This window comes from Corticium candelabrum, chromosome 15, assembly GCF_963422355.1.
Source record: "Corticium candelabrum chromosome 15, ooCorCand1.1, whole genome shotgun sequence".
Classification (NCBI taxonomy): domain Eukaryota; kingdom Metazoa; phylum Porifera; class Homoscleromorpha; order Homosclerophorida; family Plakinidae; genus Corticium; species Corticium candelabrum.
In genome coordinates this window covers 4,414,320-4,426,819 of record NC_085099.1, presented here as the reverse complement: position 1 = coordinate 4,426,819, position 12,500 = coordinate 4,414,320, and the positions used below count along the sequence as shown (strand labels likewise).

The 12,500-nt window shown below is 41.5% G+C and overlaps 4 protein-coding genes across 4 annotated transcripts in view; 1 reads left to right on the top strand and 3 right to left on the bottom strand.

Moving 5' to 3' along the window:
- LOC134190915 (proteasome subunit beta type-1-like) overlaps window positions 1-2,543 on the bottom strand; it is a 6,925-nt gene extending 4,382 nt beyond the window's left edge. Inside the window, exons 1-3 of the mRNA XM_062659456.1 lie at window positions 2,453-2,543; window positions 2,278-2,385; window positions 2,117-2,198 (exon numbers count right to left, since the gene is read on the bottom strand). Of these exons, the coding sequence (XP_062515440.1) occupies window positions 2,117-2,198; window positions 2,278-2,385; window positions 2,453-2,520 (258 nt within the window). The 5' untranslated portion in view covers window positions 2,521-2,543. The remainder of the gene's footprint in view (window positions 1-2,116; window positions 2,199-2,277; window positions 2,386-2,452) is intronic.
- Window positions 2,544-2,548: 5 nt separating this feature from the next.
- On the top strand, window positions 2,549-6,359 carry LOC134190919 (U6 snRNA-associated Sm-like protein LSm2). Its single transcript, XM_062659460.1, has 5 exons — window positions 2,549-2,572; window positions 2,628-2,695; window positions 2,759-2,789; window positions 4,365-4,424; window positions 6,112-6,359. Exons 1-5 carry the CDS (start codon window positions 2,570-2,572, stop codon window positions 6,238-6,240), a joined length of 291 nt encoding a protein of 96 aa, XP_062515444.1. The 5' UTR covers window positions 2,549-2,569; the 3' UTR covers window positions 6,241-6,359.
- A 21-nt stretch (window positions 6,360-6,380) lies between these two features.
- Window positions 6,381-7,776, bottom strand: LOC134190918 (uncharacterized). Its single transcript, XM_062659459.1, has 3 exons — window positions 7,617-7,776; window positions 7,461-7,550; window positions 6,381-6,559 (listed from the first exon to the last, which is right to left on the bottom strand). The coding sequence occupies exons 1-3, from the start codon at window positions 7,705-7,707 to the stop codon at window positions 6,381-6,383; spliced, it is 360 nt and encodes a 119-aa protein (XP_062515443.1). The 5' UTR covers window positions 7,708-7,776.
- A 1,839-nt stretch (window positions 7,777-9,615) lies between these two features.
- On the bottom strand, window positions 9,616-12,366 carry LOC134191509 (endothelial differentiation-related factor 1 homolog). Its single transcript, XM_062660132.1, has 5 exons — window positions 12,360-12,366; window positions 12,203-12,280; window positions 12,046-12,128; window positions 9,740-9,845; window positions 9,616-9,680 (listed from the first exon to the last, which is right to left on the bottom strand). Exons 1-5 carry the CDS (start codon window positions 12,364-12,366, stop codon window positions 9,616-9,618), a joined length of 339 nt encoding a protein of 112 aa, XP_062516116.1.
- Between the last annotated feature and the right edge of the window lie 134 nt (window positions 12,367-12,500).

The following is a 12,500-nucleotide window of genomic DNA, read 5'->3' as shown; positions in this document are numbered from 1 at the left end:
CGTTACTGCCGTTGACAGCTGCAGAATTACAAACCAAGATGTGTAGGGACGTGAGTTTGCATGAAGAGCACTCTACAAATCGTCACTTGTGTACGGTACTCTTTCGTAGACAATAGATATGCATGAGATGTCTTTGTTTAAAGCTGTAATTGGAAAAGTATTTATGAAACTGAACCCTAATGCTGGTCCAACAGCAATATATTGAGAAGAGACGGTACCATCCCAGACCCGTGGAGGACGATTTTGAATTGGCGCTACACGGGTATGGGAGGCCGAGGCTAAACAAGAGTGCACAAAACACAAAGATTAATTACTATATCGTCCGCATTGCAGACTCTCCTCTTTACCAAATGACTAGTTTCCAGACTCAATGACTACTTCAGTCAACACAAAAGCCGATTCAGTCAAAATACTGCAAATTGTAGGAACGCTACACTGCACTAGCTTCGGCCTCCCAGACCTGTGTAGTGCTGTTTCAAAATCGTCCTCTACGGGTCTGGGATGGTACCACCTCTTCTCAATATGTTGCGGTTGGCCCTAGGACCAGCATTAGTGTTCAGTTTCATAATGCATACCTTTCCAATTACGGCTGTAATACAAGAACGACGAAGACATGTCGTGCTAGAACATCGTGTCGCATCCCACTGCACGGGTGCCGTTGTGTTTACAGTAGCTATGGTGTTATCATTTGCGTTTTAGTAGGGAACGCACACGAGATACTATGAACACTTTCTTTTACTAATGGTGTTGCGGAGGTGATCAGCATGTGTCTGATTGCCGTGAATCCGTGATGCGCGCATCAGCTGTGACTCATCGCAGATTCCATGTCACTTGCCAAGAAATCGCAACAAAACTTTGCCATGAATTCACTGAGAGACATTGTCTAGTAGAAGTACGTGATCATGAAGTCATTGAGAATGCAGCTGGCTAGTGTAGATGTCGAACCATCGGTTCATGAATTAGACAAATGGCTGGCTCTAGATCTGCTACTAGAAGGTGTCGTTACTGCCATTGACAGATGCGAATACAAACCACGTGTATGGGACATAATTTTGCGTGAAGAGTGCACTATAAGTCATCATTTATGTACAGTGATATACAGCAGATCACTACCACACCTAGGCTCGGGTGTCCAGCCGGTCATCTCCCCCCGCGGCGGAGAAAGACCGGCTGGAGACATTCGCCGCTCAAAGAAACCGCTGCCTCTCTATCCTCCAATCAGGATGTTACATGTTTGGTTAGTGTTTGTGCATGCACTTGTATTTACGATAACTGCTGATAGCAATGCCCGTCGCTATTGGCTCTCTACTAATGGCTTTGTAACTGAGTAGTCAATTGCTTTTACCGTCTGATATCATATTTCGTTAGCATGTGAGCTACACCTGCATGTCGTCTTCTCTTTGTCTTCCTTTTCATACTTGGAGGAATAGGCAGCGCATGCAAAACAACTTCTAGTCCCTCACGGTGTCATACGTTGCATGCATTGAACGAGTAGACCATCTACAAAGCGTGGTATTTGCACCCAACGCAGGGCGACGTGCAGAGCTATGATTTGCGTACATTGCAGTCGACCTTTGGTTGGCCTCTGTGGGAAACTTTGAGTCTAGCGATCTTAGAACGAGAGACGGACAACAAGAAGAGCTGGAAAGAGTCGACTAGTTCGTAGACTTGGATGGCACGTGTCGAGACTACACGTACTTGCGTCAAAGCGAAATTACATTAGCAAAGAGCCAATAGAGACGTGCATCCCTATCGAGGATGCACAAACATTGAACGACACTCTGATTGGAGGAAAGAGAGTCGGCGGTTTGTTTGAGTGGCGAATGTCTCCAGCCGGTCTTTCTCCGCCACGGGGAGGGGGGGGAGAGATGACTGGCTAGACACTCGAGCCTATACCACACCATGCATGAGATGTCATCATTCATTATAGCCGTAATTGGGAGTGGTATGCATTTATGAAACCGAACACTAATGCTGGTCCTAGGACCACCCGCAATATATAGAGAAGAGGCGGTACCATCCCAGACCCGTGGAGGTCGATTTTGAATCAGTGCCACACGGGTCTGGGAAGCCAAGGCTAACATTGTACCTAACTTGATAGTCAGTATTGTCCTACCTGTATTCTCGCTTCAAGATGCTTAGTGACCGTCAAGCAATCACCGTGAAACCCACAACATCCTAGAACCGTGTCTCTTGTTCTAAATGCATAACAAGACAGACACATACAGTATGTCGACACACAAGTGACAAACCAAGTGATCTGAAGTCCTAACTTACAACTTGTAAAGTTTTGGACTGTCTCTTGAATGAATCTTAAAGCCTTCACTCAGTCGGTTATCTGACGCAATAACAGCAAAATCTTCTCCTGCTATAGCTAGAATGGTTCTGTGGAGAAATCACGTGACCATTAAAGGAGCCTCACGTCGTGACATTAATCGATTCTAAGGCTCACCCGCCGTTGAAAGCATAAGGGGAAAACGGCTGTTGCCTTGGATCAGCCTGTCGCGGATGAGTTGTCATCGCTTGGGAGAGCAGTGAGTCAAGTGGTTGACATCAATGACAATATAGCATGGTGGGTGTGGTTGAACGTTGTGGTAACGATTTGTAGCAATTTGTGTGTTTTCTAGTTGTTCTATTCGTTTTTCAAGTCTCTTGTTGGAAAGGAGGTTATAGTTGAGTTGAAAAATGAGCTTAGGTGCGCAAACTTTGTCAAATGACGTTTATAGGGCTATAGCTACTCTTCGTTTGATGATTGTAGCGTCTGTGGAACGTTGCATTCAGTTGATCAGGTAAATGTGTGTGTGTGTGTGTGTGTGTGTGTGTGTGTGTGTGTGTGTGTGTGTGTGTGTGTGTGTGTGTGTGTGTGTGTGTGTGTGTGTGTGTGTGTGTGTGTGTGTGTGTGTGGTGCTGTAGCTCAATTGGTTAGAGAGTGCATTCGGAGAATGGAAACATCTGGTTTGCAAGTTCAAGTCACAGTGATGGCGAGCTATGGCATTATTTTCCTAAGCAAGAAACTTACACACAATTGGTTCTCTCGACTCAGGAGTATAAGTGAGTACCTGGTCATTGACTGGGGTGGACATGACCGCTGGCTTGGCAGTAACATCATGCAGCAAATGGGTACGTGTGGGCCTTGGTGTCCAGTCCCAGAGCCATGCCATAGTCAGTGCCCCTGGAAGACCTTTGCCAAGCTTCAGGTGGATTGTAGCACTGGCCCGTAAGCCTCCAAGTAGCACATGGCGGCCCTGTCTCTAGAGGCAGGGGGAGCTATCTCCATAATAACTGACCCTATGGTCCATGTCGAACGATGTGGAGGGCTTAACAATTGTCCACATTTTGTGTGTCTGTCTGTCTGTCTGTCTCTCTGTCTGTCCGTCTGTCTCTGTTTGTCTCTTTGTCTCTCTGTCTGTCCGTCTGTCTCTGTTTGTCTGTCTGTCTCTCTGTCTTTGCGTGTGTGTGTGTGTGTGTGTGTGTGTGTGTGTGTGTGTGTGTGTGTGTCTGTCTGTCTTTCTGTCTGTCTATCTGTCTGTGTGTGTGTATGTCTGTCTGTATGTATGTCTGTATGTATGTATGTATGTATGTCTGTCTGTCTGTCTCAATATATATTTTCCATTAAAATCAAACGTTTACATCATGAGCAACCTAACTCAACAAGACCATTACGGTGAAGGATACAAAATTGTCTGTCTGTCTGTCTGTCTGTCTGTCTCTGTGTGTGTTTTTGTCTGTCTGTCTGTCTGTGTGTGTTTTTGTCTGTCTGTCTGTCTGTCTGTCTGTCTGTCTGTCTGTCTGTACAATACATATTTCATATATCAGCACTATTACAGTCAATTGTCCAAACACCAGTCCAAAAGCTCACAATGGGCCACACTGTCTATCTGTCTGTCTGTCTGTCTGTCTGTCTGTCTGTCTGTGTCTGTCTGTCTGTGCATGCGTGTGTGCTTGTCTGTCTGTCTGTCTGTCAATACATATATTTTTCATATTTGAATTAGGATACAATAGCGAATGGCTAACTACGTTTGTACTATGACAATAAAAGCAAGAGAAAACAACTAACAACTAAATACAATATACATTTAACTACTAATTGGTTAAAAGGGATCTGTCTGTCTGTTTGTCTGTTTGTCTGTCTGTCTGTCTATTTGTCTATTTGTCTGTCTATTTGTCTATCTGACTGTCTGTCTTTGTGTTTGTACATGTGTGTCTGTCAGTCTGTCTGTGTGTCTGTGTCTGTCTCTCTGTCTGTCTTTGTTTGTGCGTGTTTGTGTGTGTGTGTGTGTGTGTGTGTGTGCCTGTGCATGTGTGTGTTAATTAAATTCCGTGATTCTGTATCAAAGTGTTTTAATTATAAAATATATTTGCAGTTTCTGAATATCAAGCTGACTGACATTACAGTGCCAGACCCAGAGAAATACCCACACATGGTGAGACAGAGCATCAATAACTAATTCTAATGTACCGGCAACTTGATATTTCCTAATTACATAACCAGTTTAAACGTGACTATTCAAATACAGTCACGTGTCACTTATCCGACCCCCTTGGGACCGGACCCTGTTGGATAAGTGACAATGTTGGATAACTGAAGCTGTTACGAACTCAACTATTGTTCATACTAGACGTCATTTTTTCCACATTTGGTATACTGAATGTAGATGTAGAGTGGATGTAGATGTAGATGAATGTAGAATACAACGAGAAGGAACGCTTGAACTTACTCTCAAACTTGTTTCAAGAAACAGCTGACATGCACGTGGATGTACATGTACGTACAGTACACATACAGTATGCAGCTGACCAGCCACGTGACTAGCTTGACCTGTCGGATAAGTGACACATGACTGTACCATGCAATAAAGTCAAAGTCATTTATTTCAGGAGGATGGCTAACATGTTGAAATATAATTAGATTGTGTAAATAATAATAATTATTGATAATGATTTTAACATAGTTTGCAATCAACTAGGGTAGTGACATCTACTTTGTCTTGATGTTTCAACCTTGTAATTATCGTATACCAATAGATGTGTGGCTACTTAACTGCTAATCAGTGATATGCTCCGTACATAGCCTTTCCTGGTGCATAAATGTAGGGAATGTAATGTAATTTGAGTCTGGCTTGATTACAGCCTCTGTAAATGTATTTCTGGCACCAACAATTACTGCGATCAGCAGTAGCCTCGGTCTCCCAGACCCTTGTAGCACTGCACGGGTTTGGGAGGCCGAGGTAGACCAGGGGCCTATTTGAAGAGAGAAACTGTCTGCGACAAATGAGTTAAGTGTGACCTTAGGGAACGTCTTTTGTGACATCTTTCGCCACTTTGGATCATTGTCGCTCATGGCTAGACTCGTACCCAGTCCTTTCCTCATATGCTTGTATATTTGTGTGCTTGACCACGTGATGGCATTACCTCCTTGCGAGAGTGTAACGCCAGCATGTCGTCGAGCACGTGAACATATGAGCACACAAGGAGAGGACTGGGTACGAGTCTAGCTCATGGCTTGTTAGAGACACAGACCAGGATAATCCTTATTCCAGATATCGCAATGCTTTGACTTGTATCAATGTGGAACACCGAGGCTAGGCTATTCCAGACAGTCCAGTCTAGGAAAGGTGACATAAGTTGCACCTATCCACTTGACACACCAACCATCAACTCTAGTAGTGGTTTTCATTTGCCACCATACAGACTATTACAGTATACTATTGACAAACATGAACTAGTATGGGCCACCGAGGGTCATGTCCGTAAATGTTACTTGGGTCCTGGTCCGAGTGGGCCCATCCCAGGTTATGTCGCTACTGGGACTCACAGCAGTCTTTCGTATAAGTGAACAGTCAGTAGTTGCTGCATTCGATTGCTTTGCTTCCAAATTGTTTGGTACAATTATGTGGTACATTGTAGGTGCTGTTGTAGTATTATATGTTTATGAAACTTAGGCTTAGTACATGTTGGTACAGAGTACAGTATGTTAATTAATTAATTAATTAATTGTATATTTATTAATTAATTATTGTGCTACACACGTTGTATAGTGCTTGCACTATGTAGTTAGCTTAAGCTGGTTACTTTATGCTTGTCATTGATTATCTGGACATTTTTTTCTAGCTGTCTGTAAAGAACTGTTTCATCCGAGGATCTGTTGTTCGATATGTCCAGCTTCCAGCAGAAGAGGTAGATACATCGTTGCTACAAGATGCGGCAAGGAAAGAAGCAGCACAGAGCAAACAGTCATAGTGTTGGTTTGGTTATTCTTCAACTTACTCAAAGCATTAGCAATACAGTAGGGCATTTTAGTGGTTAATTACTGGGCACAGTAAATTGTAACTTCAACAGGTTAAATAATCACGCTGCTACGACTTTGTTAATTAAATCAGTTATTCTTCTTTGGCATTTAGTAGTTGGGAGAAAATGTCGTCGTGGCCCAAGAACTCGTCTAGTGGTTTTGCGAGGTCCTCAGCATCAAGATTGATTTCAGTTGGGTTCTTCCAGTCGGTCCCTTGTGATACAGCGATTGGATCATGACTGTTTGAACTGTCAGGTACAACCTGATCAGCTACAGATAGCAATGGCAGTTTAATTAACTTTTTTGTATAGCCCAATGTATTATTATAATATTTGAAAGTGTGCAAATGAAAATACAATTCAGGCCCGGATCCAGAAGTATTTGAAAGAGGGGATTGATCTGCTAGCAGTCATAAAGCGTTAACTAATATTCTCTTTTCTAGTGAAATTATTTATTGCTGAAAGTTGATTATAATATACACATATGTGAAATAATGAATCACATGTAAAATTATATTTAAAGTGTATATATCAGCAGCATTGATCCTGCCATTACGTACGAAAATGGTCTACAGAGTCCATGGTACTGTGTTGTAGTATGTCTTGAGATAGTCAGTAGAATGTTAAAAAAGACACTCTGTGGTAGCAAAATGAGAACCTTCTGTGCGTGAGCAGATGAGGTGCACAGTTCTTCCTATATGTTTGAGTGCAAGTCTACGGACAGCCACTTCCTTCCTTTCATCAGTGTTGAAACACGCCTACTAAGAGGTTGTACCCCCTAACCCCCTTAATCTCCATCTGGATCCGGGCCTGCTACATGTACGTCCAAGTGAGGATGTTCCATCTTACAGTATAGGGTATGAATATTGTTCTCTAGTGTACGGGTGCATGAGTTGTATGTAGTTGACATGTTTGATAGACTTTCCAAGTGATGGCTTGGCAATGCTATCAAAATTAATAGTTACGCGTCTAATACCGAATTCACACTAGCAACTTCAGAACCAAGTTGGACCAGATTCCAGATTATCATTACTTTACTCTACTCAAATACTTGATAAAGGCCTCGTTTTGATGCTGGCTTTGGCCATCTAGATCACTTTCTACTGTATCATACTTGGCACGGTTTTGAAGTCTCTAGTGTGAACATGGTTGTAAATCCCTATTGCATTCACCTTTGAGATATAGAAGCGGCCGACTTTTCCGCCGTGGAATGTTGCTGTTGCTATGCGTTCGTTGGCTTGCAGGACAAGGCGTTTCGCTTACTAGAAATTAACACGCGTAGAAGTCTAACAATTAGTAGAATGTGTACACATATATTATATACATACATTCACAACGACGACTGTTGTTCTGTGGTGGAGTATCACATTGGCTGACGAAGTCAGACGACAAAGAAGGAACGGGTGACGCAAACAGCATGCCTCCGCAAACGGACGGCGTAGCAGGCACTGCTTGGACCGCCGGCGACCGAAACAACGAAATAGTGTGCGCCATGCAGACGGAAAAAAACAGCAAATGAAAGAAACGTAGAGAAGGCAGCAGTACAGCTGGTTGCTAGGATTCAGATCGGTCAACCGGCGTTGTGACTGAATCCTTGCTGGGAAAATGCGTCTTTGTGTCAAATGCCCGTCTGATACATTCCGCTAATATAAAGCAACAGCACTCAGAGAGAGAGCATGCGAAGGCTCCGAAAATTAATATATTGCTGTATTCGGATATAGACCATAAATTATTGGTCAGTGGATAGTTAGTTAGTTGGGCCTTTCATTTTTTGCATTGTAATATTCACGTTTCTAATTTTGTCATTCTAATTTTTATTTGTTTTCTAATTCTAAAATTTAAGAGTCTAAAATGCTCTAATTTTTAAAATTTAAATTGTACTTTAATTAAATCTTAAAATTTTTTAAGCTTTTACTTTTTAAATTTTAATTCTTAATTTTTAATTTTTGAAATTGTAGAGCATAAATGTTAACTTAAAAGTTAAAATCAAGTCTTTTTACGCAAAACTTAGAAATCAAAAATAGCAACTGCAATTTAAAAATTAGAAATTAAAATTACAACGTAAAATTTAAAACTTGAAAGCGTATTAATTATGATTAAAATGTACAAAAAATTAAAATTGAAATTACCGTGGTCTTGGATTAAACACTCCTCGTTTAAACGTCTATTACTCAGATTTTGAAGAAAAAATCATACTTTTTTGGAGGCAAAGGTTTCTCTAGATCTAGACTACTGTGATACAGTTTCACCACATGACGTCTCAAATAAAGTGTGAAATGCGTACACGTGTACTGTACACTCTACCAATATTGTAATTAATTAAGTGTTGTTCTCTTGAAAAGGTGTAGATCAAACCTAGCTATAGCATGACTCTGCTAAAGCACGGACAGAGAGCATTTAACAAATGAACGCCGTCCTCGTTTAAACGCAGCAGTTGAAGCCCTAGCTAAAAATAAACGCGCGGAGTTTAATCGAAGAAATACGGCAAGAACATAACTGTATTTTTAAAAAATTAGAAAACAACACAAAATTTTAGAATGACAAAAATTAGAAGCATGAACACAGACAGTACTGTACAGTGTACCATGATGTAGCCATGCAAAGTCGTGACAGTCACAGTTAGCCTCAGTCCCCAGACTCACGTGAACCTGGCAGCTAGTGCCCGGTTCCCATATGACACTTTCAGCCTCCCCTAGTATAGTCACAGTAGTCATGATTGTCACCAACTGCAGCTAAAGCCAAATGAATGGCTTTCCGAATACCAATAACATTTGGGATCTACTCAGATTCTCAGAAATGTCAAAGTCATGTCTTAAAAATTCTGTGTAAAATTGGCCAAGCACTCCTGAAGCAAGATCTGCTCCAATGCTTACAGAGACTCAGCTTGCTTACAAACCAGGCTGATTCTAATATTGTAACCTCAATGCTGGCTGATATGCGCCATCACCAAACCAGACAGACAACGACATCACATGGCAACTGACATTGTTTTTTATTTATCTTTGCTTGTGTTCCAAAACTACTACGTGTTCAAACATACTAAATGTTCAAAAACATCATTATAGTCGTTCCAATTGTCAGTGCCATGAAACACGCGAGCGAGCGCGCGCACACACACACACACACACACACACACACACACACACACACACACACACACACACACACACACACACACACACTCTCTCTCTCTCTCTCACACACACACACACCACACACACACACACACACACACACACACACACACACACACACGTACACACACACATCATCATAATCATCATCTATCACTGTCTGCTCTGTCTCGTTGACTTTTCCACGCAGAAGTTACTTTTCCCTTTTCCAGTCTGCAACGTACAGTTGACCTTTGTCCTTGCCCCTCGATTTTACACCTAATTGTTTGTAGAACGCGATATAAATTGTACTTTGAATTGTACGACAAGGATTATACCAAAGATTCTCTCCAATTTGCCCATTATTTGATTATTTGGAATTGCTCTCCCCTCTTCGCAATCATCCACAACTTGTGGATTTTCGTCTATTTTCTGCAATACACACACACACACACACACACACACACACACACACACACACACACACACACACACACACACACACACACACACACACACACACACACACACACACACACACACACACACACACACACACACACACACACACACACACACACACACAAGCCTCGCTAACATCCTCCAGATGGCATCTTCACTGTCGAACAACAGCTAAAGCACATGTAGTGTAGACAGACACACCGGTTTCTTTCAGCCTGTTTGTCTCTGTCTGTCGGACATGTATGTACTAGATGAGGTAATGGACATGTAGATTAATTTAGCTATTGCTGTGGCGCTATAATTTATATATATTATGAAAATATATGTATGTATGACTGTCCGTCCCTAGCTCCGTCTGTCTGTCTGTCTGTCAATACATATATTTCAAACATCAAACTATAATACATATCAGCAAAAGGCAAAAATGTAAAGTTCGCAAGCTACATGAAAATACACATATGTGTACACATAGCAGCTAAGAAATTATGCTACTACCCAGCTTTCGGCCAACTAATGGCTGAAAAACTGGGTGCTGCTAGAGTCCAGCTTAAATTCTTCAGTTGCACAGAGTGCCGACGATTTTCTTCTGATGACGCTGGCATTACGTCTTTGCAGTTGGATTGCAAATCTTTTCCTCCAAAAATCTAAGAATTCTTGAGGATTGGGTCGACCAAATTCATGTGACACTGCTAGCTCTGCCAACTTTTGAAGGAATTTCCATGCATCTTCGCCTGTCTGTCTGTCTGTCTGTCTGTCTGTCTGTCTGTCAAATCTTTATATTTCATACATATGAACTATTACAAGCTATAGATACGAAAGTCCGCTATATATCAATTAGACCCACACGGGTATATAAAAATTATCATCTTAGGTTGCATGCAATAGGACAATATATATGTCGCTAACGTCATTTTCTTTGCTTTGTGAGCGGTTCATCTTCTGGATGAGAACCTTTGCGTTGCACCTTTGGAAAGCTACAGCGAATCTTCTTCTCCAGTAGCACTTGAAATCTTGGTCACTGTTACCAAGGTCGATGTTTTTACTTAGTTGAGATAATTGAGACAGGAATGATTGTGCTTGTCTCCCCCAACAACTGGTCTGTCTGTCTGTCTGTCTGTCTGTCTGCCAAAGATCGTATATTTGAAACATCAAAGCTGTTACAATCTAATGTAGCTAAAGCTGCATGCTGTCTTTTCAAATAAAAACTATCTCTGACCACTAGGGCCGTTTCTACAGTGCTAACTTAGAGTGTGCAATTGACTTCCGTAAAATTGCCTAATAAGTCTCTCGAGGTGTTATCCTGTCTATCCTCCTTCCTATAACAATGGCATTAATTGCATCTCTGCAATGTCACTGCCAGTTGTCGTCGCCAGTAAGTTTTGAAATATTATCTATGGGCCGGGTATATAATGCTGCATGTTGATTTTCCGTTGTCGTCTCTTGATCTTTGAGATATCGGATGCAAAGGCTGCTGTCCTTCTTTGCCCCAATGTCCAAAGTGTTCAAACACAAGGGGGACGCGTACCATAGAATGAGAGCAGCCTGGATGTCTTTCTGAGCTGTACTTTTCTTTCTTCTTTTCTTCTTTTCTTCTCTCATCAGAGCCGCCCAACCACTGCTTGGTGGTGCATTTAGAATGATGTCAGGACACCAGAGGTGCATGCTGTGTAAATAGATCTGCTAGCTATAGCTTTCACTCACCGTTACTTACAACGCAGTAAATGAACACATGTTGAACCTCACTGTGGCAGTGTACCACAAGCTGTAAGGTCAACCCAAACTGAACAGAGAGAAAAACATCAAAGCTGGTCCGAATAAATATCCAACCACAACCACCATTGTCTGAACAAATTGGAATGTTGATCGGTAAATGTCCCATATCTGGCTGCAATTTCGTGCTTTGTTTCAGGGTCTGCATTTTAATCATATTAATGGATCTGATCTGTGATTGTAATCAAATTTTTATGTTTAAAATTAATAAAACAATTACATGTATTGGTCAGACTGTCTAGCTGTCAGTATACCTACTCAACAAAATGCTGTTCGTTTGATTCTCAGTTTTTATGCTGCAATGACATGTACACTAGCACACAACACTGCCAGATAGCACCTGTCTACCTGTAAACTATGCAACTACACAACTTGCCAAACAATATGGTAACAGTTCGACTAATTAACTTACAGTTGCCAACTTCTTCGGAGTCATCTGCGTCTCTTTTCGAACTTGCTCTATTATTCGTCCAACGTATCCATTGACACCACATTCTATTGTCTATTAGGTTAAAAAACAAATACGACTAAAACGATACAAAAACTCTATATACATCATTCCATCTTACGATGGAGCTCCTCCGTTTCTCTGTCCAGTTTGGCTGTGTTTGTAGATGTAACTTGTTTTATATTTGTGGCTGCACCGTCTGCAACTCAATACTAATTGTTTATTATTATTATTATTATTATTATTATTATTATTATTATAATCCATGATACATCAACCACACATCTAAGAAAAAACCCTAGACACTATCTAGATATGCAGTGATCGAAGCAACTCCCACTGCTGATGTCATTAAGTAAGTTCACACTGCTGGATACACACACACACACACACACGCACGCACGCACGCACGCACGCAC

Excerpts from the sequence above, each read along its gene's own strand:
- LOC134190919 (XM_062659460.1), top strand. Across the intron at positions 2,696-2,758 it reads GAGTTGAAAAATGAGCTTAG|CGTCTGTGGAACGTTGCATT; the intron begins GTGCGCAAACTT and ends TGATGATTGTAG. Across the intron at positions 4,425-6,111 it reads CAGAGAAATACCCACACATG|CTGTCTGTAAAGAACTGTTT; the intron begins GTGAGACAGAGC and ends ATTTTTTTCTAG.
- LOC134191509 (XM_062660132.1), bottom strand. Across the intron at positions 12,129-12,202 it reads AGAAACGGAGGAGCTCCATC|AATGTGGTGTCAATGGATAC; the intron begins GTAAGATGGAAT and ends AATAGACAATAG. Across the intron at positions 9,681-9,739 it reads CAAATTGGAGAGAATCTTTG|GTGTAAAATCGAGGGGCAAG; the intron begins GTATAATCCTTG and ends ACAAACAATTAG.
- LOC134190918 (XM_062659459.1), bottom strand. The coding sequence starts at position 7,707 with ATGCTGTTTGCGTCACCCGTTCCTTCTTTGTCGTCTGACTTCGTCAGC. Across the intron at positions 7,551-7,616 it reads CAACAGTCGTCGTTGTGAAT|TAAGCGAAACGCCTTGTCCT; the intron begins GTATGTATATAA and ends GTTAATTTCTAG. Across the intron at positions 6,560-7,460 it reads GCCGCTTCTATATCTCAAAG|CTGATCAGGTTGTACCTGAC; the intron begins GTGAATGCAATA and ends TGCTATCTGTAG.